The 25,430-nt window shown below is 48.1% G+C and overlaps 1 protein-coding gene across 1 annotated transcript in view; it reads left to right on the forward strand.

Moving 5' to 3' along the window:
* Positions 1-25,430, forward strand: part of LOC147880208 (uncharacterized) — a 268,137-nt gene that overhangs the window by 72,003 nt on the left and 170,704 nt on the right. Inside the window, exon 6 of the mRNA XM_087370371.1 lies at positions 8,357-8,566. Within this exon, the coding sequence (XP_087226497.1) occupies positions 8,357-8,566 (210 nt within the window). The remainder of the gene's footprint in view (positions 1-8,356; positions 8,567-25,430) is intronic.

The following is a 25,430-nucleotide window of genomic DNA, read 5'->3' on the forward strand; positions in this document are numbered from 1 at the left end:
CGGGTAAGCCTTCACTCTTGGACTTTGAGAAAGCTTACGACAGAGTAGACTGGGATTTTTTAGAGGGTACTCTATCTCGCTTTGGTTTTTCAGATGCATGGATTAGAGGAGTATCCTCTCTCTATAGATCAGCCCATAGCCAGTTGCTCATTGGGGGGGTAAGAGGGGACAGGTTTCAGATTTCCAGATCAGTTCTCCAGGGATGTCCTCTTGCCCCGTTTCTTTTTCTATTTGTGGCGGAAGCTATGAGTATCTACATTAGATCTCAAGCTGATATTTATGGGCTGAGGCTTCCTATGCGCCGGGAAGAAGACCTCCTAGGTAGTGAGTTGGCAGATGACACGGCTGTTTTTTGGATGCCTCCCCCAGGACACTCACTTCCTTCTGAACAGCCTTGGATTTGTTTTGCACAGCTGCAGGTGCACACATTAATTGGCATAAATCCAGTGGTTTTTGGATTTGCGAGGATGACACCCCGGATTGGGTTTATGATATTGGCTTCACTTGGGTACAGAGGGGCGTCTCCGTTAGGTATTTGGGCTGCCAGGTTGGGGTGGGCATCTCTCCTTCACATCAGTTTGCTCCGATGTTGAAAAGCATCAGAAGAAAGCTCCTTTTCTGGAGCTCAGCCAAATTTGACTTGGCCTCCAGGGTGGTGGTGGTTAACCAGGTTCTTCTAGCCACAGCATGGTTTGTATGCTCTTATTGGTGCCACTCTAGGGATTGTATCACTCAGCTTAAGAGGCCTGTACGAAACTTTTTATGGAGTGGTCTAGATGGCACAACTGATGTTACAGCCAAGGTGGCTTGGGAGACCTTGATTCTTCCTACAAGAGAAAGGGGTTTGAATATCATCGACCTAGATCTATAGTGCAGAGCTTTACTCTACGAGTTTCTTGTGAGAGGGCTTATGCCAGGGCAAGAGCCTTGGAAGGATTTTTTTATCAGATGCATACAGTCTCGCACGCCCACTTCAGGAGAGGATTGGACAACAGTACTAGATGGGTTTTCACCGCAGCCCACCTCAGGTCTCCCTCTTCCCCTCTTATGGTTGCTATCCTGAAAGCATGGGCCAGCTTTAGGAGTACTCTTTGCAGGATTCCCCCATCCACCCGTGAAGAGATTGAAAGGCAGCCTATCATGTGGAATGACAGGATTTTGGATGAGCTTGCCAGACCACTTGGAGCTTCTCCTTACTTGTAGTGGCCAAGATGGGAGAGGGGCCCTGCATCTACAGTGGGAGCATGGAAAGCCTTCAGGAAGCTTCCTGCAGACTGAGAGGTCCAGATGGTTCTTAATCTCAGAGGGAGTGCAGGGAGAGTCCAACAGATTGATGCAGCCCTTCCCTTGGATTGGGTGGACACAGATGACATGCCTATTACTTCCTCCACCTGGATGGGGGCATTTTCCAGATTGGGAGTTCCTTTACAGGTGATTGCTTTTCTTGACACACATGAGGATGCCTTATTTTTTTATGTTTCTTCGGGGGGTAGGCTGTCCAGATCCACAGACGATATCTTGTTGGAGGTACCGTTTCAGCCAGTCAGGATAGTGGGCTTCATGGAGCATGGCTCTCTTTCATAGTGGTACTTGGATCCTGACCCGCTTCTCCTCGCCCTTGGCTCATGGAGGCTGTGGCTCTATGGAGGTGTCCCAATTAAGTTTTTGCAGTGGGACCCTGGGGAATGGGAATGGATAGATGAAGGGCACCGAGAGAAGGGCATCCCCTTCTTTCATTACACGATCTGTAATGCCAGGAAATTCCAGCTCAGCTGTAGGGGTTGGAGGCCCACCAGAGCTCATCATTGGGAGAACTTTCAGATTCCTGCTGACTTGCAGAAATTTTTTTGGTAGAGACTCTGGAAATCCCACTGGAATAGAAAAATCACTCTCTTCTTTTGGCTTTCTATTCATGGTGGGATAGCAGTAAACCATTGGAGATCTAGGTTCGGAGCTGACCCTTCTTGCCCTCGCTGCCTTTATGCTTTGGAGACAATACATCACTACCTTAGGGATTGCAGACAGGCGAGAATCATATGGAAGGGGATTGCAAGACTTTTCAGCACTTTTGTTCGCCTACCTTTCTATCATTCAACGACACCTTGTGGAGTCGTGCTCTCTAGATGATGTTCCGGCCACTCTTTTCAGGGCTGCTCACTCCTCGGTCGGCTCTCCATGGGAGATCCTAGCTAGCATTGCAGCATGGCACATTTGGAGAGCCAGATGCAATGAGGCTTTGGAGGGTTCTCAGGTTCACCCTTCTCAGATCTTGGCCAGTACTTGGACAGATACGATACACACTCTGATGGCCATTTGGGCGACCATGCAAGGATCATCTCGAGCAGCCTCCTCCAGGAGAGTTACTTTTCTCAGAGATTAGAGAGACTCTCCCTTCTTTGCTAAGACTTCTACAGGGTTGAGATGGCATTTTCAGCCTCAGCCTTGGTTTCTTTCTACCTCATTCCTCTGAAGTGTTTTTTATTACATGCTTAGCATGGTGTATTTCCGCAAAGTGTGAAGGTATATGCGCACCCTCGCCACCCTCCTCATCATGTCTCAAGATTTCGTGTCCGTCTCTGCTTGGGCGAGGTTTCTTCCAGATTATTTTCGACTCCTCGGAGGTAGCAGGTATAGTGTTTCAGGCTAGCCCGTTAGCATGAGCTCCAGAAGGATTTTTAAACCCATTTTTCATTGGGGTTTGATCTTCTCGAGGAGGGCAGCCGGATGACATTACTCTTCATCAGATTTCCCAGCCTTCCTCAGGTGTACCATCGACTTCTACATTCCATTGGAGCCGCCTTTGGGGTGGTTACTGAGATCCCCCCTCTCCTTGATATGCCTTCTTCAGCAGCAAAGGCAGTCAGGTCCGATGGGGTACCGCGTGTTAGGGTCATTGTCTCTGACCCTAACATCTTGGACGTTGGGGTTTCCAATTGTAAATACAGTTTCAGGTAGTGTTAAAATTAAATAAAAAAACCTAAGCAAGGTTAAAATTTTTGGACTTAAGTTGTTATGGATAAAGGTAAAGCTATAGCAATGGGAGTCTGATCGACCCAACATGTGTTGCGCCTCATGGCCCACACACTATCAGATAGGATAACTTTATTAGAGGATGCCTTACAACATATTCTGGGTCAACAACTGCAAGCAAACTTAGGGCAATCCAAACTTAGAAAAATGATTCACAATATGTCTACAAGAGAATCTTGGGAGAATAAAGGAAAAGCTTTAATGGAGCCTGAAACGAGTGTTCATACGGTCGAGCCTAGGAGGGCTAAGATACCTAATATAGCCAATTATAGGCCAGAAATGTATTTTGGTCGGATGACTGACCATAGCTTTGATACCAAATGTAAACGTACAAACCCCCCAAATCACAAAACTCTAAACTCGATTCCCCAAATCACGGACCATGGTGCTTACTTTTACCACCCAGCCAACCTGTGCGAAGCATGAATGCAAGATTACACGTTTTCTCTTCCTACATGCATACAACAGAGCGCACATCTCCCTAGATGGTTCTACTTGCCTTATCTTAACATTCTGAGTCCCATGCTTGGTTCAACATTTTACCCCTCTCTTGGAGTACATTTATTACACTTGCCCGTTGGCTTTCATACAAATTTTGGTGCACCTAAGCACCTAACCTTAGAACCACCTAGTATGCACCGTTTCGCCCACCTAGGACCTTGACATTGATTCCTTTAATTAGTTACTTGAAACACAATAAAATATAATACAACAGCTGGTCCTCTAAAGGAAAATGTCCACTGACCCTTCCAAGGTCATGTTATCTCGCCTTGAGCATAATATTATGCCTCATATAGAGGCATGTTTGCAGGCCCTTTACCAAGCCCAAAAGCCCTGCCATGTAGGTGCCTTTGGCTTCTGCAGGTCATATCCAGGCCATGCTTACCCCGAACTGCTCTTGCCATGTCTGCCTGCTGGTCTCGCCTCTTGCCAGAACCTTCCCAGCCCTTGGATCTGACATCAGCACCTTTTTTCCAGGACTTATTCTTTGGGCAAATGCCCTTATGGCAGGTCTTGCCCTAGGTCTCCCTCCCCCATGCTCTCCTCATTTGGGGGCTAACAAATGGGAAGGTGACCTTTCATATTCCAACAAGGTATTCCAATTCAGGTCATTGTACTACGACAAGAAGATGAGGATGCCTTGGTCTTCGATGTTTAGATAGGGGGTAGGCTGTCTAGATCTACACATGATATTCTGTTTGGAGTTCTTTTTCAATCTTTCCGGATCTTTTTTTTTTGGCGGAAAAAACAGTGCTAATTATATTACTTCGAAAACAAGATACAAGAGGTCAGCATTGCAGCTGACGGCCGCGTTCACAAATCGGACGCAGCCCAAAAAGGTAACAAAAGTAAAGCTCTCTCTCACGGAGGGATAAGGCGAGTGTGAATGAACAGCCAGAGAGGTGGTGCGTAGCGCCACTGAAGGCCCTGCGAAGCCTGCTCGAAGAAGAGGCCCTGTGTGTCCCAAACCCGGAGGAAACATCTCCGCTTCTCCCGACCGGCCCAGGAGTCCCCCTGTATCTGGTCCCACTGGCCTCTGAGGGTATGTATAATCTCACTCCAGATGTCAGTCATGATCTGGGCAGTCGATAAGGAGGTGCCACCGAGGATCTGCGCGCAGCGCGAGGTCCAAATGTGCCATCCTGCGATGCTGCTAATAATCTCCCAGACTGGCTGCCTCTCCTGAGCTCCTGTGTCAGCCTCTGCCACAGGTGCTGCGGGATACTCTCGAGCGGCCCCCACGTCCCATGTGTGATAAGGAATGTGGGGTCCTGCTGACATGCCTCGAATAAGTGATGAAAACCAGGTGCGGTGCTGCACCAGTAGAACGCACCCCAAGTGATCAGTCCTAGCTCCGGTGCTGCACGAGTAAGGATCCCGAAAGTCCACCTCCACACTTCCTGGGCGCGAGTGCAACTCCATAGGCAGTGTTTTGGTGACTCCTCGTCCTCACGACAGATCTGACAACGTCCGTCCTGGCCTATCTGCCGCAACTAGCTCTCCACTGGAAGACCTTTGTGGGCAAGAAGCCACAGGAAGTAGGAGATCTTCCGCGGCCGCCAACTCTCCCACAAGGCCTTCCAGAAGGCCTGCAAAAAGAACCTAGAAATACCCTGTGCATACCAACTGGGCCGCTGGGTGGGAGGGCGGCTCTGCATCCTCCCGAGAACTCGCCTGCCCAATGTCGTGCTGTAGGCAAAGAAAGAGGTCGGCCCCTGACCTGTGACAATCTCTGGCCATCTCCACTCTCCTGGGTCCCAATCAAGCTCTGACAAGGCCCGCCCCTCCCAGAGCCAGAGTCGCCAAAGCTGCAGCTGATCCTGCTCTATGCTAGGATCGGTCCGCCAAACCTTCCCCACGAGGCCTACGACCCGAACCCTCTGCCATGGGAGTAGGGGGTCGATGAGCACATCCTCTCTCCTGAGTCGTCCATCCCCCATAACCGCGAAGAAGGAAACAGAGGAGTCGTCCATCCGCCCTGCGACCACCAGTGGGATGCCACGGGGGGTGAACTGTCCCAGCCAACGGTCATCACCAGGCATGAGGATCTGAAGCTCAAGTGGAACCAACCAATCAGCTGGAATCGCGCCGTCGATCTCCGTACGTCTCGCCTGGGCTCCACGGGCACCTCCAGCTGCGTCTGCAAGATCAACCGTCTCCAAATGTTTGTACGTGTCCCTCCAAACTCGAAGGGACCGAGATGGCCCTCGCATCCAGCCGTCCCACCTGATGTGTGATCTCTCCCCCAACTGAAGGCCCTCGGCATCTCTGACCTGATCGTTCCAGATAAGCGGCTGGCGATCGATCTCCTCCTGACAGCTAGGAGGGGACTGAATGAGACTGAGGCGGAGCCGCCTCCAAACCATGAGGAGGCTACGAACGAGTGGGGAGCGGGGCTGAGTGAGCGGGGCGGAAGTGAAGATCCACCTGAGGGACGGTAGCCACTCTCCACCTCGGCGCGGGACACAAGAACCGACCCCTTGCTGAAGTAACATCTTCCACGTTTGCCCCCCCGGGGTCAAACCGTGGATAACTAGCTTGCCTAACAGGGCCTGACTCTGAAGCTCTGGATCGATGACCCCCAGGCCACCCTCAGCTTGCGGAAGAATGACTGTCTGCCAAGCAACCTTGGCTCTGGTATCTCTGAGGCCATCCTCCCCGGACCATAGGAAGTTCCGAACCAACCTCCTAAGCTGTGCCACGCTGGATCTCGAGAAACACCAACAGGAAGCCACATACCAAGCCGTGGCTAGGAGGACCTGGTTGACTACCAGGGCACGACCTGCAAGGGAGAGCTTAGCAGTGCTCCAGAAAGCCAGCTTCCGTCGGATGGAATCTAGCACCGGGAGGAATTGCTGAGCTGGCATGATATCCAAGCCGACCTGAAAACCGAGATATCTGCTGTCTGTCCCCGCGGGATCCACCTGAAACCCAAAAACCTCCCCCACTGAGAGCACGCCCCGGGGTCTGTGAGAAAACCAACTGATTTGTTCCAGTTGATTTTCGCACCGGCAGCCGAACAGAAGACCTCTAGGGCCATCCTCACCCTCTCCAGCATCATCTCATCATCCTGGACATACAGTGCTGTGTCATCCGCGTACTCGGAGTCCAGGAGCTCCGTGTCCTCCCGGAGTGGAAGGCGAACACCCCTGATCCCAGTAGACCTCGCCCGAAGGTAGTATGTCATAGCCTCAGCGAAGAAGAGAAACAGGTAAGGAGCAAGGGGGCAGCCCTGACGCACTGATCTCTCCAGACGAAAACGCTCACCCATCCTGCCGCCAATGATGACCCTGCTAGAAGCTGTCCTGTACAACGCTGAAATACCCTGAATCCATCCTGCTAGGAAACCTAGTCGCTCCAGAGTCCCCTCCAGAAAGGACCAATCCAATCGATCATAGGCCTTCTCAAAGTCGAGAAGTAGGATGGCTAGGTGTGACCCACTGTGCTGAGCCCACTCCGCTGCCTCTGAGAAGGTGAAGACATTATCCAAGATACTGCGATCCTGGACAAAGCCTGTCTGAGTGTCATGAATGAGGTCTGGAAGTAGAGGCCGAACTCTGGTGCTGATCATCTTGGCAAGGATTTTGTAGGCAGTGGTAAGGAGGGTGATCGGGCGCCACTGACGGATCTCCTGTCTATCTCCTCCCTTCGGGATGAGGCAAATCAGTCCCGAGGAGAGGCTCTCTGGCATATAACCGCTGCTGAAAATCCTCTGAAGAGCTGCTAGGACGGGCTGATGGATCTGATCCCAGAAGGAGGTGAAGAATGCCCGGGATAGCCCATCCTCGCCCGGGCATTTATGCCCGTCGATGGCCATCAAGGCCTCCAACATCTCGTCCGTAGTGAACGGTGCCAACAACGTCGCCTGCATGCTGGGCTGGACCAGGGATGGAATGTGCCTCCACACCTCCTCACGGGAGCGTCGAGTGCGAGGGGGGGCAAGCAGCTCCTGCTGGAAAAGAGTCCTGTAGAAGTCGGTAGCCAACCCCAAGACCTCACCCGGATCCGTAACGATGTGCCCCTCCGCTGTCCTGAGACTCCGAAGCTGATCACCTGTTGCTCTCTGGCCATGCGTCCTGAAGAACTCCCTGCACATCCGGTCACCCTTCCGAGCCCAGAAGGAGAGAGAGGCGTGATAGGAAAACTCTGAGCGGCGCTGGAGGGTCTCCTCAAGAAGGGCTCTGGCTCGAAGGGCCTAGATCCGAAGCTTCTCCGAGCCCGGGGCTGCCTGCTGGAGTCGCTGAATGGAGGCGAGGTCCCTCCGAAGAGCTCTCTCTCTGCCCACCACTCCTGTCGAACCTGTAGGGCTGCGAGCACGGCTCCGATTCACAATGGTACCTAGACCCGGATCTGCTTCTTCTCTGTTTGGGCCCATGGAGGATTTGGCTCTATGGAGGGTCCCCATAAAGCTTTTATAGTGGGACCCCGACAAGTGCGAGTGGATTGATGCATGGCACTGAGAGACGATATTACCCAGAATATTGTCGCCAAAACATACAAAATATGAAAAAGATTAGCTAGAACTGGACCTGCAATCTGCCACTAATAAAAGCCATTTATTTTTAAAAAAAATTCTAACACAAGCCTGCAATTTGCCACTTATACAAGCCATCTATTCTCTCAAATTTTTAGAATATTAAAACGGTGCTCATTGATTCTATATAAATTGAACTGAAGTTTTTGTTTTTTCCTTTGATGATACATTTTATTGATGGATGATGGAAACATTGATTTGGGAGCCATCTTAGAATTGCAAATCTGTCCAATTCCATGCCAATGATTGTCTCAAGAGTATAATTATCATCCGATTTTTGTGGTTTTGCAGCTTAAAGCAGAAAACCGAGATTTGGGGAACAAAATTGTTGATCTCCAAAAACTTGTAAAGGTTCAGGAAGAAAGAACTATTAAAACATTTGAATATCCTCAAGAGAAATCAAGTAGATTTGTGGAAAATTTTGTAAATGGCTCCAAATACCATTCACAATCTGAAAATTGTGAGCTGACTGATAGAGGAGGCACAAATGAAATGACCCAGGTATGTTTGTCCCCAGAATTTTCAAATAATGATTTGGCATTTCTTTTTTTCTGTTGGTTTCTTTTTTGTAAAGAAAAGACTTTTATTAAGTAGAGAGAAACTCTAAGAGCAAAGTTCAAGGGAGTAGTACATCATGCAAGGCATGAGAAAACAAAAGGGCAAAATGAATACCCTGTAAGAGAGCTAGAAAAAATCCAAGTTGGAGGCTGAAAGTGCCATCTCAACCTTGCGGAGAGCTCCAAGAAGAATGGGGATCCCCTCCACTCTCTGAGGAAAACAGACTTCCTTGTAGAGGCTGCCCGGGAAGGCCCTTGCATGCTCGCCCAAATGGCCACCAAGGTATGTACAATATGTGTCCAAATACTGGCCAATGTGTGTGTAGGGTGGACCTGAAAATCATCCAAGGTCTCTGTGCTTTTGGATCTCCAAATATGCCATGGTGATATGCTCGCTAGAATCTCCCATGAAGTATCCACAGAGGCGTATGCAGGTTTTCAAGGAGAACCAGGAACGTCATCTAGAGAACATGAGTCAAGTAAATGTCGTGGAACCGAAAGAGCCCAAGAAAATTCATGTCTCTCATAAAACACCTAAGACCCCAAAAGAGAAATCCAAGCTATGATTTCACATTTCTACTTCTGAGATGTGATTATTTATTACATCCTTTGTGTCATTTGATGAGCATGTGAAATTATGTGTGCACGTACATGTACACATGCATGTGCATGTCGATGTTGTGTGGTTCTTCTTTGGATCGACAAGTCATTGGTATTGCATAGGAGTAGTCACACTATTGAAGCTAGCAACAGAGTTCCCACACTAAGATAGGGCAAGGCTAACATATGGCATCATCACTCAATCATTTCAATGCTTGAAAAGGAACAATATATTGCATAGACATCCATGGATAACTGTTATAGTCTATAGGCAGCAAACAAGATAGCTTGGGGGCAGACAAAGTATCGACAATAGGCGGCCTAGTGGTAGGATGAGGTGCAAATAAAAATTTTTGAAGTTGGGGGAGATATGACTTGCACTCCCATCATAAAAGCATGTCTAGGCAGTAGACACAGTATAGACAATGTGCAGCGTGGTAGCAGACGAGATGTGGATAAGAAGCGGTCTCTAAGCGGCATGGCAGCGGCAAAAAGCATTGGGTATTTGTCAACAAGGAGGATGGTGGTCTCTCAAAGGTGAAGGTAGGTGGACTAAGGATGTGGACACATGGGACATGGTGGTCCTACAACATGTGAAGCAGCAGAGCAGTTCTTTGACTTGGTCTGAGCTCATAGTGACATGCAAGCTCACAGGGGACATGTGACCATTAGAAGTGGCTAATAGGGACAAGTGCTAGTAAGAGTGAGCACAAGGGTACAAACATGGGCATGTCTTCCATTTGGAGAAGTAAATGTTGGGCTACTGTTAATCATTCGAGATAGAGAAGGGGTAAAAGAAGCCAACCAATGGTGAAAAGACAACAATCCACCCAATCAGTGAGTGGAGTTTGGCCAACAATTGCGCAAAAAATGAGGGGAGTCTATTCATCAATGGATTGTAGACTATCCCAAGGGGCATAATAGAGAGTAGAATGATGGAGGGGCATAGGAATATCGTGGGAAGAGTAGAGTGAAGACACCACTATTATTACGTTCCGCTTAGAATGTTGTCCCCCTCTACCTCAGACCTCGCTTTCCTCAGCCCTCCTTCCCCCTCAACCCCCCCATCCCCCTCAGCCCTCTTTCTTCGCTTCAGCCCCCCTTTCTCCTTTTTTTCAAAAAAGAAGAAGAAGAAAATTTCCACCTCCCACAGCATGGAATTGACGGATGGAGCTTCACCATGTTTGAGTCGGACTTTTCATCTCGATTGGAAAATGCATTTCCTATTCAGTCAATCCTTGACCATCTCCACCGGCCGTGTATCTTTTCACAAGATGAGTTGTAGCATTAGCTCAGAAAGGATGTAGGGCTTGAAAGAACTACTACGCTCTTGGCTCACATCCATGGGCCCCACCCTTCTAGATCGCATGCCAGGGATTGAATGCTTGCGGCTTTACTAGAGGACCTCGCTCCTCACCTTTTAAATGTACACTTGTTGGGGCAAGGCTTCTTTTAGGTGGTTTCCGATTCTCCTGAGACCACGGCTTTGGGTTTTTAGTGACATTTTGTAGGAAGCTGTAACCAATCAAATACAACAACTTTTTGATGCTCTACCAACCGTGCAATGCCCATTTCTCATCTAACGCCTGCATGTCACAACAGTCCAGCACATCATCCACACCCTTGGGCACTGATTTGCATCAAAAGCCCCTCCCGGATCTCTCAAAACTTTTTTGGTCATAGCAGTCCCCAAAACTTCCTTTGAAACATGACTATAATCACACACAGCCCACACCAATGAAATTCTATATGCACCTGTAACCTTGTTTGGTACCTGCCTACATATGATGTCCTTTAGCCAACCGTGAGCAGAGTCATCGCCTACCACCTTTGCTGCATCTTCGCCTTTCATCCATATGCATAAAACGCTTCGAACTTCCCTACACCCTAGTGACATAATGCAATTGAGCGATCGATAGATGAAGGAAAGGAAAGGATCACAAACGAACTGAGAAGCACGCTATGAGCGATAGTAGCCTATCTCCTCACTATATCGACAAACAACTATAAATGCTTCCTACGCAATCAACGCACGAAATGATAGAGTCGCCCTGGAATTCTTTGCGCTGATCTGCCCAAGGTCGATCTAGTTCACATACACAGCCCTCAACAATTGTGATACATGTAGCTGTAGAAATTCGTCATTCAGATATCGACGACGCATCTAAGGATCCCGCATAGTCCACCCACATTGATTGTTACTGGATCATGAACAAATTTCTTGTCCTATGAGGGAATGCAATTCCGTCCGAGCTTATGTTATTCATCACCCCCTTGCCTAGATTCTGCCCCAAAAAGCTAAACGCTCCCACCAACGCTTGCTACGAGATTGCAGCCTTGGCATAATCGGACTTTGCCTTGAAGTACTTTTTATTTGCTTTCCATCGTTCTACTTCTTGTAAGTAGAGCTATCTCACTATCACCCCTCCACCAACCTCCTCTCTATCACTTAGCCCCTCATGTTACCTCTCTTCCTCTGTGACCGCAAGCTTACCCGATGTCTCCACCAAAAATGAGATCAAATAATCTTTATTTCTGAGCATGTCTCATACGCAAGAAGCAAGCAAGCGTGAAGGAGGAAGAGAGAACCATAACCATTTCCATTCCACCATCCAAAACTGTACATCATATTATCTCATCCCTCTAGATTCCTCATACCTCACCCTTACATGGAAAGCCATCATCCACAAACCTCTAGGCACTTCTCCCCTCTGATTCATTTACACATGACCCTTAACTTAATTTAAACCACTCTACCCCCCCCCCCCCCCACACATGGGAGATCGACCCTGTACAATCACATTTAGTTACATATCTTGGCCCTCCGTTACCCAATCAACATGAAATGGGTTTCATTTGAAAACTCACTCAACACACCACCTCTCTTTGGACTCCATAGCGGAGGTGGACTTACATAACAACCCAACACAGAATGTTGAAGATATCTAGACAATGAGAAGGATAGCACAAGATCCTCCACTCCCAATACTTGGGAATATGCAAGAAATAGGGAACATTTTAGGGGGCAAATATTCAGATGCATGTATTCAGTGTGAGAATGTTTATGATAGTGGATTGAATCTATTGTTTGATGGTGACGATGATGCCAGCATCGGTGAGTCCATGAGTCATGGATCCACTGCAGATGAGAGGCTGGAGAAGCCTTGTGGGTGCGTGTAGGTATGGATGCCCTATGAATTGGACATGATGTGGTGTTGAGGATTCTTCTATAGCTACAAGTACTGTGCCGGTCCAAATACTGCCCATAGCCCGGGAAGGGTCAGCAACAAGGTGCTCAGACTTTGCCAATATGGAATTATTGAAGATGAAAAGGCAAGTGGTCGAGCATGAAGTCATTGCGTTGTTTGGCTCAGCATCAATGCACAATGTTAATAATTCCAAGTTGGTAAAGAGACTGAAATTTGGCTACATGTATAAAATTAGGATGATAGATGGAACTCTAGTTGAGGTGTGGGGCCAAAGGGTCACATAGTTGGAGCTACACATCCAAGACTATGTGGAGAAGCTGGATTTTGAAATTACCAGACTTGCTCATGCAGATGTAGCACATGGAATGGCAAGGCACTCGAAGAAAAATCCTGAGATGTGTATTAAGTAGCAGAAATTTAATGTGCCTCCAGTCACTTGGGAAAGTTTTAAACTAGAATTTAGAAAACCTATTCTACCACCAGATGAGGCTTCAAGAGTGTGGGATGATTAGTAGTACCTCAGGTAGACGAATTTATCATTGCAAAACATTATTGATAAAATTTGAGAAATTCGTTCAAGTCAAAGATTATACATTTGGCTTGAAAAATAGAATAAAAAGGGAATAGACTTAAGTACACAAAAACGTTGGAAGATGCAATAGCCATTGCATTAAATTACGAGGATGCTAGGGGAAACCAAGTGGTTTTGCACATCCTAGAACTCAATATGAGCTCCCAAAGAAACTGACGTTCCAAAGGAAATTTTGTGCGAAAAGAAATAGTGCCACAAGCAAGTAGTAAATCCAAGCGCTAGAGTAACAGGCAGTATATCGCAACCAAGTACCACCTTATAGTTGACTTGTAAGGTAACCAAAGTAGGGGACTAAGGTTCTCCTAGTGAAAAAAAAAGTATCCCCTATCGCAGCCCAAGCTTGGTCAAAGTCCTCTTTGACTCTTGAACAGATGAGAAAGAAAAGAAAGGAGGACTTGTGCCTTTAGCCACGTCTCTGGAAGGATTGTTCAAAAATAAAGAATCATCGCATGGCTGAGATGGTGATCTTGGAGTGCGATACGGAGATGGAGGAGAATCGTAGGGTTGACGACTTGTAGATTCAGGTAGCGGGACCTTCACTGGAAACTGTTGTCTTATGTGTTTTTGTTGCTAAAGGTTTAAGAATGCACATGTTAACATCTTATCTAAATCACAACAACAAGGTACTCATACTTTGCCAATATGGAATTAATACAGATGAAAAGGCAAGCGGTTGAGCATGAAGTCATTGTGTGGTTTGACTCAACATCAACACACAATGTTATTGACTACAAATTGGTAAAGAGACTTAAATTAAAAGCTAGCCCATTTGGTGCGTGTATACAAGTCAAATGATAGGTGGAAGTCTAACTAAGATGTGGGACCAAAGGGTCACATAGTTGGAGCTGCGCATCCAAGGCTACTTGGAGAAGCTGGATTCTGAAATTACCAGGCTTGCTCACGCATACGTAGTACTTGGAATGGCATGGCACTCCAAGCAAAATCTTGAGGTGGATTGGTAGAAGCACATTTACAAATTCATATTCTTATAGGTGAGAAGGATCTTCCTCAAGGTCATTTGATTTCGACTATGGAGATACGTAAAACTCAAGGTGAGTTTTTGTTTCTTTATTGAATCGTGTGTGGATGCACCGACAAATTCCTCGGCTACCCAATATGGGGAGATGGCCTTATTAGCCAATCAAATACTCAATGAGTTTTATGATTGTTTGAAAGTTGAGTTACCTTCGAAAAGGAGTGCTCAACATAATATTGAACTTATTTAAGAGTATAACCTATGAATAGACGACCTTATAGGCAAATCTTTACAAAAGAAGCTGAGTCATGAAGGCAACTAGAAGAATACCTCAAGCTGGGGTAGATTCAATCCAGTTTCCCACCTTTTTCTTCTCAAAGCCAGGGTCTCCTCAACAACTTCCCGACACCCGCCCTACAAGAAGCACCACCTTTGCCTTCCTCCCTTCTGCAATACCAAACTCACCAACACATACCTTCTAGTCCAAGGAACTCCTAGCCTCCAAGCCATCAACCATACCAAGAAGCTCCTCACATACATAATAGTCGACCTCTCCATCTGGATCCCACCGAGACACTCACATAGCCAATTTAATAAGCTTCCATGGTCCTCTCTTCTGCTCACGGAGCTCCTTCCTTTGTCGTCCAAGATCCTCCAAGTCCATCCAACCTACAAAATGATGACGCCTCTTCTTCACATGCCCCGAAACAAGTCAAGCAGCTCCCAGCCAGAGCAGCCATGGACCTCCCGCCGCACACGGTTCTTCTCCCCCTCGCAACTGTGTCTTCGCGTGATTGCCAAGCTCCTCTAAGAACTCTCCAGCAGCCACCATCCCATGTACCATGCTAGCTCGTCGACCAGAATCTTGGAGATTAGATTCACCTAGCCACCTTGCATGCACTCTGGATACCATGCTGTACTCAAAAGCTGCTTACACAAGATCTGATTGAACGCCATCAAGCACACACACAAGTTGAACATCACACATGTACATATGTACAAGACGAGTTTGGGGTTTTTAAAAATCTTCACACAACGGCCTTTGTATTTCTCAACTGTCCCATCTGAATGGTATTTCACCTTATAAATCCATTTCGTGCCAACCACATTTTTCCCAATGGGCACATCAACCAAGTCCCATGTGGCATTCTTCTCAATGGATTTAATCTCAGTTTCCATAGCTTTCTGCTATGCCAGATTATGCTGAGCATCCTTGAAGCTCTGACACTCATTTTCAGCTTCCATCACTGAGGTCATCAAAGCGAAATTGACCTTTTTCTGATTTGTCAGAGTGTTGGCCCTGGTTTGCCCCAAAGTAAGCTGATCCTTCGCATCTTGAATGGTCAACCTTGCCCAACATGGAATAGATTTCTCTGCTGTACCACTCGGGGCTGCATCAACATCTTTAGTGGCCTCATGACATTGATAATACCTCCAAACATGAGGCTGTCTATCCTCATTAATTGGCTGCAAATCTGAAACATTTGAGGGAGAGCCATCCTCAACATGTGGCAAGCCATCTGAACTATGAGAAGTAGAAGGGGAAGCATCAAGAGACTCCATCTCATCATCCTCAAACTGGATGATGTCCAAAGAGGTGTCATCGGTGGCAAGTCTGCACTAGCGGGCTGCATGCACTCATTCTCAGCAAAGAGAACATCTCTGCTGATTATTACCTTCCTGGTAGCGGGATTATAAAGCCTGAATCCCCTGCTTTCAGTGCTATACCCCACGAAAATGCATTTGACACTCTTGTCATCAAGCTTTATCCGATGTGCATCTTGAACCAGAGCATATGCCACTGAGCCAAAAACTCTGAAATGACTAACCTTTGCCTTAAAGCCATACAAAGCCTCAAATGGAGTCACATTAACCAAAGCTTTGGTAGGGCATCTGTTCTGAATATAAGAGGCTGTCACCACTGCTTCTCCCCAAAAAGCCTTTGAGACTCTCTTGAATTTCAACATGCATCTTGTCATCTCCATGAGAGTACGATTCTTCCTCTCAGTGAGTGGATTATGCTGTGGTGTATAAGGACATGTCAAGTGATGTTTAATCCCATGCTGCTTCAAAAATCCCTAGAATGCATGTGACATGTACTCTCCCCCTCTATCTGAATTGAGTGTTCCAATTCCTGAATTGGGAGATTATTTCTCCAACTGACAAGCAACAAGTGAAGCAGGCAGTGCAATCACTTCAGGGCAAGACAAGAGTGGGCAGAATAGTTGGCCTCACGCCCACTAGGAGACAAGTGATGTTTGAAAAACACCATACAAACACCTTCCAAAGGGAGCTAAGGATGGTAAGTACAAAGAGAAAAAATTGGTTGTCGGAAAGGAACCAACATTGATACACAAAAAACGGTATGGACAAAAGTAGCTAAGATAACACACACACACACCAACCTTTGATTCTAGTAAACACAAACAATCACTTAGATAGTTTTTTCTTCTTCACAAAATTCCATGTGATATACATACTCAGGAAGGTCCTCCTCATTAACTAGAGTTACCCCTGCCCATTCCTCTTCTTTCACCCGCAAAAGCAAAGACCACTGGTACCCAAGAACCTCATTGAACAACACTTCAATCTGAAAACCCTCAAAATACACACCGAGTACTTCTGGGCCAAGCTCCAGAGATAAAATCATCATATACTTTCAGGTTTGTATAAGAGAAAACAAACTGCACCAGGAACTTGAGAGATCAGCAGCAATGTGGGCTCGAGTTCAAGAGCACGTGCACCAGTATCCAGAGCAGGGATCCTTAACACAGGCACTGAGACAAACCCCCACAAAAAAAACTAACTGAACATGAACTACACAGACTCGAATAGAACCAAAAGACTACACAACCCGAAACAGATAAACTTAGAACTGAACTTTCTCCCAAAACTCAAAAAACAGCCAGCCTGAGAATTCTATGAACCCACAGCTAAGCTTCCATCAAGGACAACAGCACCTAACTCTTCACATAGTCATAACTGCACCACGACATCTCCTTCATGTGGAGAAAACCAGCAACACAGCCTCTCTTATCATCACGGAGTATTCAGAATCTGTCCACTCCAAATTTGCAGTTGAGATTTACAGCCCAGCACCCCAAGACTCCAGCAAAAGCAAACAGCCCGTACTCATCGCACAAGCCAAGTCTCTTAGGCTCCCAACAAGAGTAAGCAGTTTGTAGCTTGACATATGATCAAAATAGCGCCACAGCATCACCTTCCCTGTCGCCCAAGGTCCTCCACACAAGGGTAACTACCTCGAAGCTCTTGTACTTGCTCACAGAGCACTTGCGTCTCTCTTCCCCTTCACGTCTACATAGAAACGATGCCACAGTATCGCCTTCTCTGTCATCAAACCTCAGCATCCATATCTCTCTTCAAAAATGGCAGCCTAACCTCTAATCACATGCCCTCCTTAGCATGATGATCCTGGCCCATATCAAGAACTCCAGCCAAAGCAACAATCGGTGACTCGTTCGTCACTTACAAGCCTGGACTTTCTGAACAAGCTTCTAGCTCACATGCAACTACGATCAACTATCTTGTATCAGGGACTCCATCATTGTAGCTTCTGCCTGGGACCTGGTGCACACGATCTCCACAAACAATGTATTCCAGCCTCTCAAGAGCAGCCATCGTCGACACTTTCAGTAGAGCTTACATACTCCATTCTTCCACCTTTACGTGAAGATAGCCAGTAGAGCAGACCTCCCGTCAACACACAAGCCATGGGACTCATGGACTCTCGTAGTCGGAGAAGCTCCCATTTCCAGAACTCGTCACAACCTCCCTTCCTCTCTCATCATCACGATCGTCCAGCCTTCTTCTCCAGGAGGCCCCCCCAGAACTCCCCTTGCAAAAAATAACATAAGCATCTACCATCTACCCACATGAGTACTAACCAGGGGGGCCGATGGGCAACCCCCCATGAGCCAACAGCTAGAAGAAATAGAAAATCTTCAGTGGTCTCAGGCTACTTCAAAGCCGAGGCCAGAAGTGGGAGACCACCTCCGGAGGGACATCCTTCTCAACCCGTTGGCGCTCCCTCGAGGATGTCCAAGCACTGTCTCCAGTTGAAGGCGTTGATTGATGCGAGTCGTGTATGAGAAAAAGGGTACCTTCTCTGCCCTGTCCGAGTGTCGTACTCAAGCTGGCCATAACCACTCCCTCGGGTCCCACTGAATATCATGGAGAGGCCGTTCCTCTTAGAGCCACAAGCATCAAACTGCTCCATGTCCTCCACCGTCGTACCAGGGAAAAAGGTAAACCAAGTGAGTGCCATGGTGGTGTCGAGGGAGCTGGAGGAGGAAGACGCCTCCTCTCCCATAGACGGTGACCTCTTGAACGTCATCGCCTTCTAGTGCCAAGTTTGCCTAAATTCAGTCTTCATTGAAGTTTCCTTTTTTCTGGGGGAAAAAAGGTACATGCAGCTTGAGAGGAAGTTTGGACCCATGTCCCAATGGTGGTCTCTCAAAGCATGAGTAGGCAAATAGAAGACCCTTTCACCAAGAGGAGCTTTTAGAGGCCCTCAAGGCTCTCCCTCTATACAAGTGTCCTAGAGAGGATGGATTGACACCGTCCTTTAGGTGCTTTTGGGAGCTATCACACCCCCCTTTGATTGGCCTTCCAACAGATTTTCGACTCAAGTTCTCTTCCACAATCTTTGAGTCCTAGTTAGATTTGTTTGATCCTAAAGGGGGTGGGTATAGGAATGATCTTCACCAATGGAGACCGACTACTCTATTGGACACTACATAAAGATCTTATCGAAGGTCTTGAGTTTGTTGTTGCGGTGGCCCTACCTAGTGGATATTATTCAGGAGACACCAATAGATTTTGTCTAGAAGCACAACATCGTGGACAGAATCTTGATCTTTTGGGAGGCACTGGATTGGGCCAGGAGGAGGGCTAGCCTCTTGCTATCCTTCCCTTCAAGTTTAAAAAGGCTTTTGAGTGGTTATTTTTGGAGGGCACTATGTGGAGATTAGGCTTCTTAGAAGTCAAATGCTTGTTGGTGGCCACACGGGCAAGAATTTTCTCTTTCTTGCTCAGTTCGACAAGTCTATTTGCTCGCCCTTTTCTTTTCCTCTTCATAGTTGAGGCGTTGGGTTACTTCTTACGCGCTCAAATTGCAGGCCTCGTTGGGATGAGGCTTCTGATTCGACAGCAGGAGCAGCTGTTAGATTTAGAGTTTGCAGACGACATAGCCCTTTATGTGGAGCATTCAATAATGATCCTCGAGGCAGTCAGGGGAGCCTTGGATATAAATTGTGTGGCCTCCGAGGCTATGATCAATTGGACCAAACCCATCAGCTTCCTTGCTGTGACAAACGAGGTCCAGGGAATCCATGACTAGGGGCAGCCCTTGGCTTTCATTAGATTCCGTAGGAGTAGACAATGAGATATCTTTGTTGCCCGGTGGGTATAGACATTTCAGCAAAGAAACCGATAACCCCGGTTTTAGCATGTGTGCAAACTATTGTAGCTTGACCAAACCCTCCTTAGCAGAAAGTAGGGCCTTGGTGGTCAACCAGGTCCTCCTCACTACATCCTAGTACTTAGCCTCTTGCTACTGCTTTCACAGGGGATGGATGGGTCAGTTTAGGTGCTTGGTGTGCAACTTTTTATAGGCAAGCTCCAATGGTATTCGAAACATCATAGCCAAGGTCTCTTGGCAGGCAGTGATACCACAGGCACATGGAGGATTGGGAATTATTCGACCAAAGATGCAGTTCATAGCCCTGTTGGGCAACCTAGTGGCCTAAGGCCTCACCTTGGCTTAGAACCCTGGAAACTCTTACTTAGATGGGGACTTCTTCGAAACACACCTCGTATGAGAGGACATTGGCAATAGTCTCACAGGTGGATCTTTTCAAAGGCTCCCCTCATAGGGTATGACTCCCCTTTGATGATGAGGAGTCTCCATAAGCGCGCTTGTCTAGGGGACTCATTCAAGCCAGTCCTACATTTCCTAAGGAGTTTGAGTGATAGTTGCTCAGTTGGCATTTGGAGGTTCAGTGTCTCATGCTGGGGCAGTGGACCCACATCAACTGGTCATAGTGGGAACAACGGTCCAGCCATGGCATTTGGTACTTGGAGACGTCTCCCCTTGGAGGTGGAGGCACGGTGCAAGCACTATCGCATCTACGGGAGGCAGGCACACGGATGATAGAGATTGATGCAACAATAAATGTTTCATGGTGGGAGGGACTGCCAACTCCCCGTCTCCTCATCATGGTGGGAGGGACTACCAACTCCTTGTCTCCTCATCATTAGTATGGATAGTTCTCAAGGTTATGGGTGCCTCTTAGGATTCGATTTTTACGGCAGTCACTTGGCTCTTGCTAACCGTAGATACTACAAAGTGTGGTTGGGGGGGCTCCTTCAGCCAGAGTTGGCGGGATGATGAGGCTTTAGGCTTACTCAAGTGGTAGAGGGTAAGGGTTGCGGCCCTTTTGGGTAGACTGTGGACTATAGACCGTGACATAGGTTGTGGTTAAGGGAGGGCCAGCCTCTGTGGGAGATTCAGTGGGACTATAGAGCCTGACATAGGTTGTGGTTATGGGAGGGCCAGCCTTTGCGGGAGTGATTGACACAGATGACATGCCGCTTACAGAGTCCACTTGGTGGTGGGGAGCGTTCTCAGGGACGGGCATTCCGTTATAGGTCTTTGCATTGCAGGATGCACATGAGGATACCCTTGTCTTTGATGTTCAGTTGGGAGGCAAATTTATCAGATCTTCTGATGATATTCTTTTGGAGGTTGTATTTCAGTCTGTCAGGATTGCAAGATTCATGGAGTGGGGCAGGGATTCACAGTGGTATCTTGACCTTGATCCTATTCTCCTTGCGCTGGGGTCTTGGAGGCTCTGGCTGTATGATGGTTCCGCTATTAGGTTCTTGCAGTGGGACCCAGGGGAGTGGGAATGGATTGATGAGGGGCACCGAGAGAAGAGCTTTCCCTTCTTTCGCTATGCAGTTAGAAATGTTCGGAGATTTCAGCTCAGCAGTAGAGGCTGGAGGCCCTCCAGAGTGCCACATTGGGATAGTTTTCAGATTTCCGCAGCTGTACGGAAGAACTTTTGGCGTAGGCTCTGAAAATCCCTCTGGAATAGAAAGATCACTCTTTTCTTTTGGCTTTCTATTCATGGAGGGATTGCTGTGAACCTGTGGTGGAGATCCAGGTTCGGGGCTGACCCTACTTGTCCTCGTTGTCACATGGCAGTTGAGTCAGTACAACATTGCCTTTGGGAGTGTAAACAAGCGAGGACGATCTGGACAGGTGTTGCTAGGATTTTCAGCATCTTTCATATAGCACCTTTCTATATGACCTGGGGTTCAGTGACTTGGTTATCTCTTACTGACCCACAAGTGTTTTTCAAGGGACATGATCCAGATCCAGCTTTCATTGTACAATGACATTCATTGGAGTCTTGTTCCCTCCAAGATGTTCCCCACACTCCTTTCAGAGCTGCTCATGCCTCAGTAGACACGTCTTGGGAGATTTTGGCTAGCATTGCAGCTTGGCATATTTGGAGAGCCAAGTGTACAGAGGCGATGGAGGGTATCTAGGTTCACCCTTCCCAGACTATGGCCAGTATTTGGACTGACACAGTACACACGCTGATGGCCATTTGGGTGAGCATGCAGGGATCCTCCAGAGCAGCCACTGCCAGGAGAGCTACTTTTTTCAGAGTTTGGAGGGCATCTCTTTTCTTCTCCGAGTTTACTTCAGGGTTGAGATGGCATTTTGAGCCTTCGCCTTGGTTCTTTATTTTATTTTTTTTTCAAGAAAATTACATTATTAAGTATGAATGAAAACCGCGAGAGCAAGCTCAAATGCGGGAGTACATCATGCAATGCATGACGAAAAAACAGCTCAACAAATTTGAGCTGACCCTTTGAATCGACGGAGGAGCTCCCGTCTGCAACTGCCTGTCAACATCTCATCGCCTTCAGCCAGATCGTCGCCATCAGCCTGCCTGTCAGGTCGCGCCGCCACCCTTGCCCTCCGTCTGGCCGCACCCCTTGCCCTTCAGGTCGTCGCCCCCTCAAGGTTGCCTTCAGGTCGCTGGTCAGGTTGCCAGCCATGTCGCCGCCTCCAGGTCGTCAGCCAGGTCACCATCCAGGCCGCTACCCCCAAGGTCGCCAGTCAGGCCACTATCCTAGGCCGCTAACCAGGTCACCAGCCCGACGCCGCCTTCATCTTGTTGCTGCTGTCCGCCTGTTTTCCTTTTGCACTTCAAGCTGGGCTGCATCAGGGCCCTCTCCGGGGCTATTGCTGCTCGTGGTTCCAAGGCATTGGCGGAGTCTCTGCTTCAACATTGTACGGACTGTTTACAGGCTTGGGTTTGATCCTCATTTCACTATCCCACGCAGGCTGAAACTTGGGGCTTTCAACCAAGTTCTTGGGATTGGCTAGTGGGCAGCTTGCTAGTTTTTGGTGGGCTTTTCTGCAGAGGTAGCTCCTCCCCTCAGGATAGCGCAAGCTGAGACAATGGAGGGCACTAATGCCACTCCCATCGCCGAACCTGAGGAGATTGAAGTCACAGTTTCTTTTCCTCTCGACATTGTGCAGATGATAGAGGCAACAGAGAAGGGTTTTCGTTTGACGCATATCATTCGCTTTCTACCTGGTAGAGGCCAATAGTTACGTGATTGGGTGTACACCAACATGGCCTCATTGGGTGTCACAATCACGGTTTTCCGATTGCTTGGCAGAGGGTACTTTTCTTTTGGCCTTCAGTCTGCAGAGTAGGCTCAAAGAGTACTTATGAGCTCTCCGATTCAGTTTCAGAGCAGAGTCATCCATTTGTGGCCTTGGCGGAAGCACTTCAGTACTACTTCCCCGGGACCGTGCCAGGTTTCTTTTTGGATGCTTTTCCCTGGACATCCTGATGAGATCAGCTCTTGTCACAGAGCTGTGGAGCATATGGCTAGTGAGGCAGGTACAGTTATCCCATCAGGTGCTAGACTTTCCTATGCTCAGTCACTTGCTGGTACAGGTGTTACGAGGGTTAGACTCATTTCAGAGTTTCCCCCTCAACCTTTGCCTACTTTGATTTCGTATTCCACGGGAGATGGGGTCCAGATTCAGCAGAAGGTTTTGTACGAGGGGCTTCCTGATCAGTGTCTTTTCTATCGGAAGAGAGGTCACTTTATTAGGGATTGCCCCAGTCGTCGGCCTCGTTCAGGGACTCCGGGTCATCTCATCCTACGGGTGACCCAGAGCCTACAGTTCAGCCTTCAGGGGTCCCTGAGCCTGCTCCGACTCATTCTGCAAAGCGAGAGGAGACTCCTCCGGGTGAGTCTCCACGGGTGAGTCTCCAGTGGACTCAGAGGACTTTGAGGTGCCCCCAGTGGTACAGCTTTCACGGAGAGCTCGGAGGAGACGGAGACAGAGAAAGAGCCAGCAGCACGAGCAGCCCCAGTTACGAGCTCACACTTGGCAGAGAGTTGAGACACATGTGCAGGAGACCCCAGGAAGGGGAGATGTAGAGGACCATTTGCAGGCAGGTCATGACACTGTGCAGGAGTCGGTAGCCCACGGAGTCGAGACACTTGTGCAGGAGACCCTGGAAAGGGGAGATTCAGAGGACCATCCGCAGGCCGGTCATGACACGGTGCAGGAGATTGTAGTTTAGGTTTTGACGACTCTTGACACTACTACCCCAGAGGTTCAGGTTCCTGAGACAGTTATCTAGCAGGAGACTGCTCAGGCTGCTGTTACGATGATGGATGCCTCTTCCCAGCAGTCGATTGAGAGAGTGGCATTTCAAGATACAGGTCAGAGTCAGAGCCCGTTTCAGGATCTCATGCACTTGCACGAGGTTCCCTCGAGACCCCTTTCTCTTTCCCGTCGCACAGGTTCTTCCTTTGTTGCTATGAGGAGCGTCCTTTTAGACACCCCTCCCAATACAGCCTCGTCCTCGCAGCTTTTCACTCTTGGTTTATTCAGATCTTTTGCAAGTGCGGTCACAAATTTCGCTCAGTACCCAGACAGGCGTGAGGATTGGGAGATCCTAGCAGATGAGTTCGAGCGAGATTATCAGTCACCCACGCTGACAGGCACCTCGTCGCAGATACTTCCTCTTCCTCTCACCTATTCCAGCAGCAGAGTTAGGACAGTTCAGCCCTTTTCAGCTCTTCGGGCTCCTAGATCTGACCCCAGGATGGTTGATAGAGATCTGCCCGTTGAGTTTTGGCCCTTCTTGGCTAGAGGGGTTACCACAGACTCCCTCACCCAATTGGAACTTCTCCCGGTGTTCTGCCGACGGTAAGAGGCGGTAGAGGAGTACTTGGGATCTATTACTCTTTCCAGAGAGGGGCACATTCTTCATTTCTCTGCAGGCACCTTCCGATCTCTGGGGAGTGAAAGCTGGTCAGCTGAGTTACTTGACAGCGAGATTGTTAGACAGCTCATGAGCATGACTCAGTTCTCACCGGTTCACTGTATTGTCGGCTCGCAGATTCATTCATGCCCTAGGACTCTCCGACCTAGCTTCGGTGGCAAGGCCTTTCTGTTTCTATTCTTTGACGTTCAAGGAGATTTTGATGTGCCCAGGAGTGCTGGTTGGTTTGAATTTCAGCTCCTCAGTTCACGCCAGAGTACTATTCCCTTGGATGGAGCCATTTTACATGAGTTGGGGCAGATTTGGAGTTTGATCAGAGAGTGAGTTATGTGTCGGTGCCACTAGCACCCCCCCACTTCCATCTAATGTCTAGGTTGTCCATCATTTCATGGAATGTGAGAGGACTGAACGGCCGTAGATTTACCTCAGATGCAGATGGTCGTAGATCGCGTGTTCCTAGATTGCAGCTGCTTAGGGACTCCCTTCGGTTTATTTCCTCAGGGTCCCCTCTAGACATTGTGCTTATCCAGGAGCATAAGCTCTCCTAGGACATGATTGACAGATGCAGATCCTTACTCAGAGGAGAGAGCCGGACATATTGGAGCCCAGCGGATGGCACGAGGGGAGGAGTTTGCATTTCAGTTTCAGCCAGGTGGGCCTCAGAGATCACCCAAGAGGGTACACTAGTGGAAAGCAGGGCATGTTATGTTATTCTTCAGATTGAGAGCACAGCAGTTGGTGTTCTCAATGTGTATTGCCCCACGGATCTAGCCCACAGACGCGCTTTTTGGAGACAGCTCAGAGAGTCCCTTCCTCAGGCTGATACCTGGATTGTTGGAGGAGTTTTCAACATGGTTGAATTCTCTGAAGACAAGTCGGGCCAGTTAGAGGGCGGCCTTTCTGACAAGGAGAGAGTGAAGTGGGATAGTTTTGTTTTGCATGCTGGACTTCACGATGCAGCCCGATTGGACGACCTTCGTCACTTGGTTGACAGTCTTCAGTTTTCTTGGTCCGGGGTTTTCTATGGCTCTCTCTCTTTGGTTAGACTTGATAGGTTTTATGTTGGCCAATGGGGT

Source organism: Dipteris shenzhenensis, chromosome 32 (assembly GCF_047967505.1).
Source record: "Dipteris shenzhenensis isolate YYH24624 ecotype China chromosome 32, Dip_SZ_1.0, whole genome shotgun sequence".
Taxonomy (NCBI): domain Eukaryota; kingdom Viridiplantae; phylum Streptophyta; class Polypodiopsida; order Gleicheniales; family Dipteridaceae; genus Dipteris; species Dipteris shenzhenensis.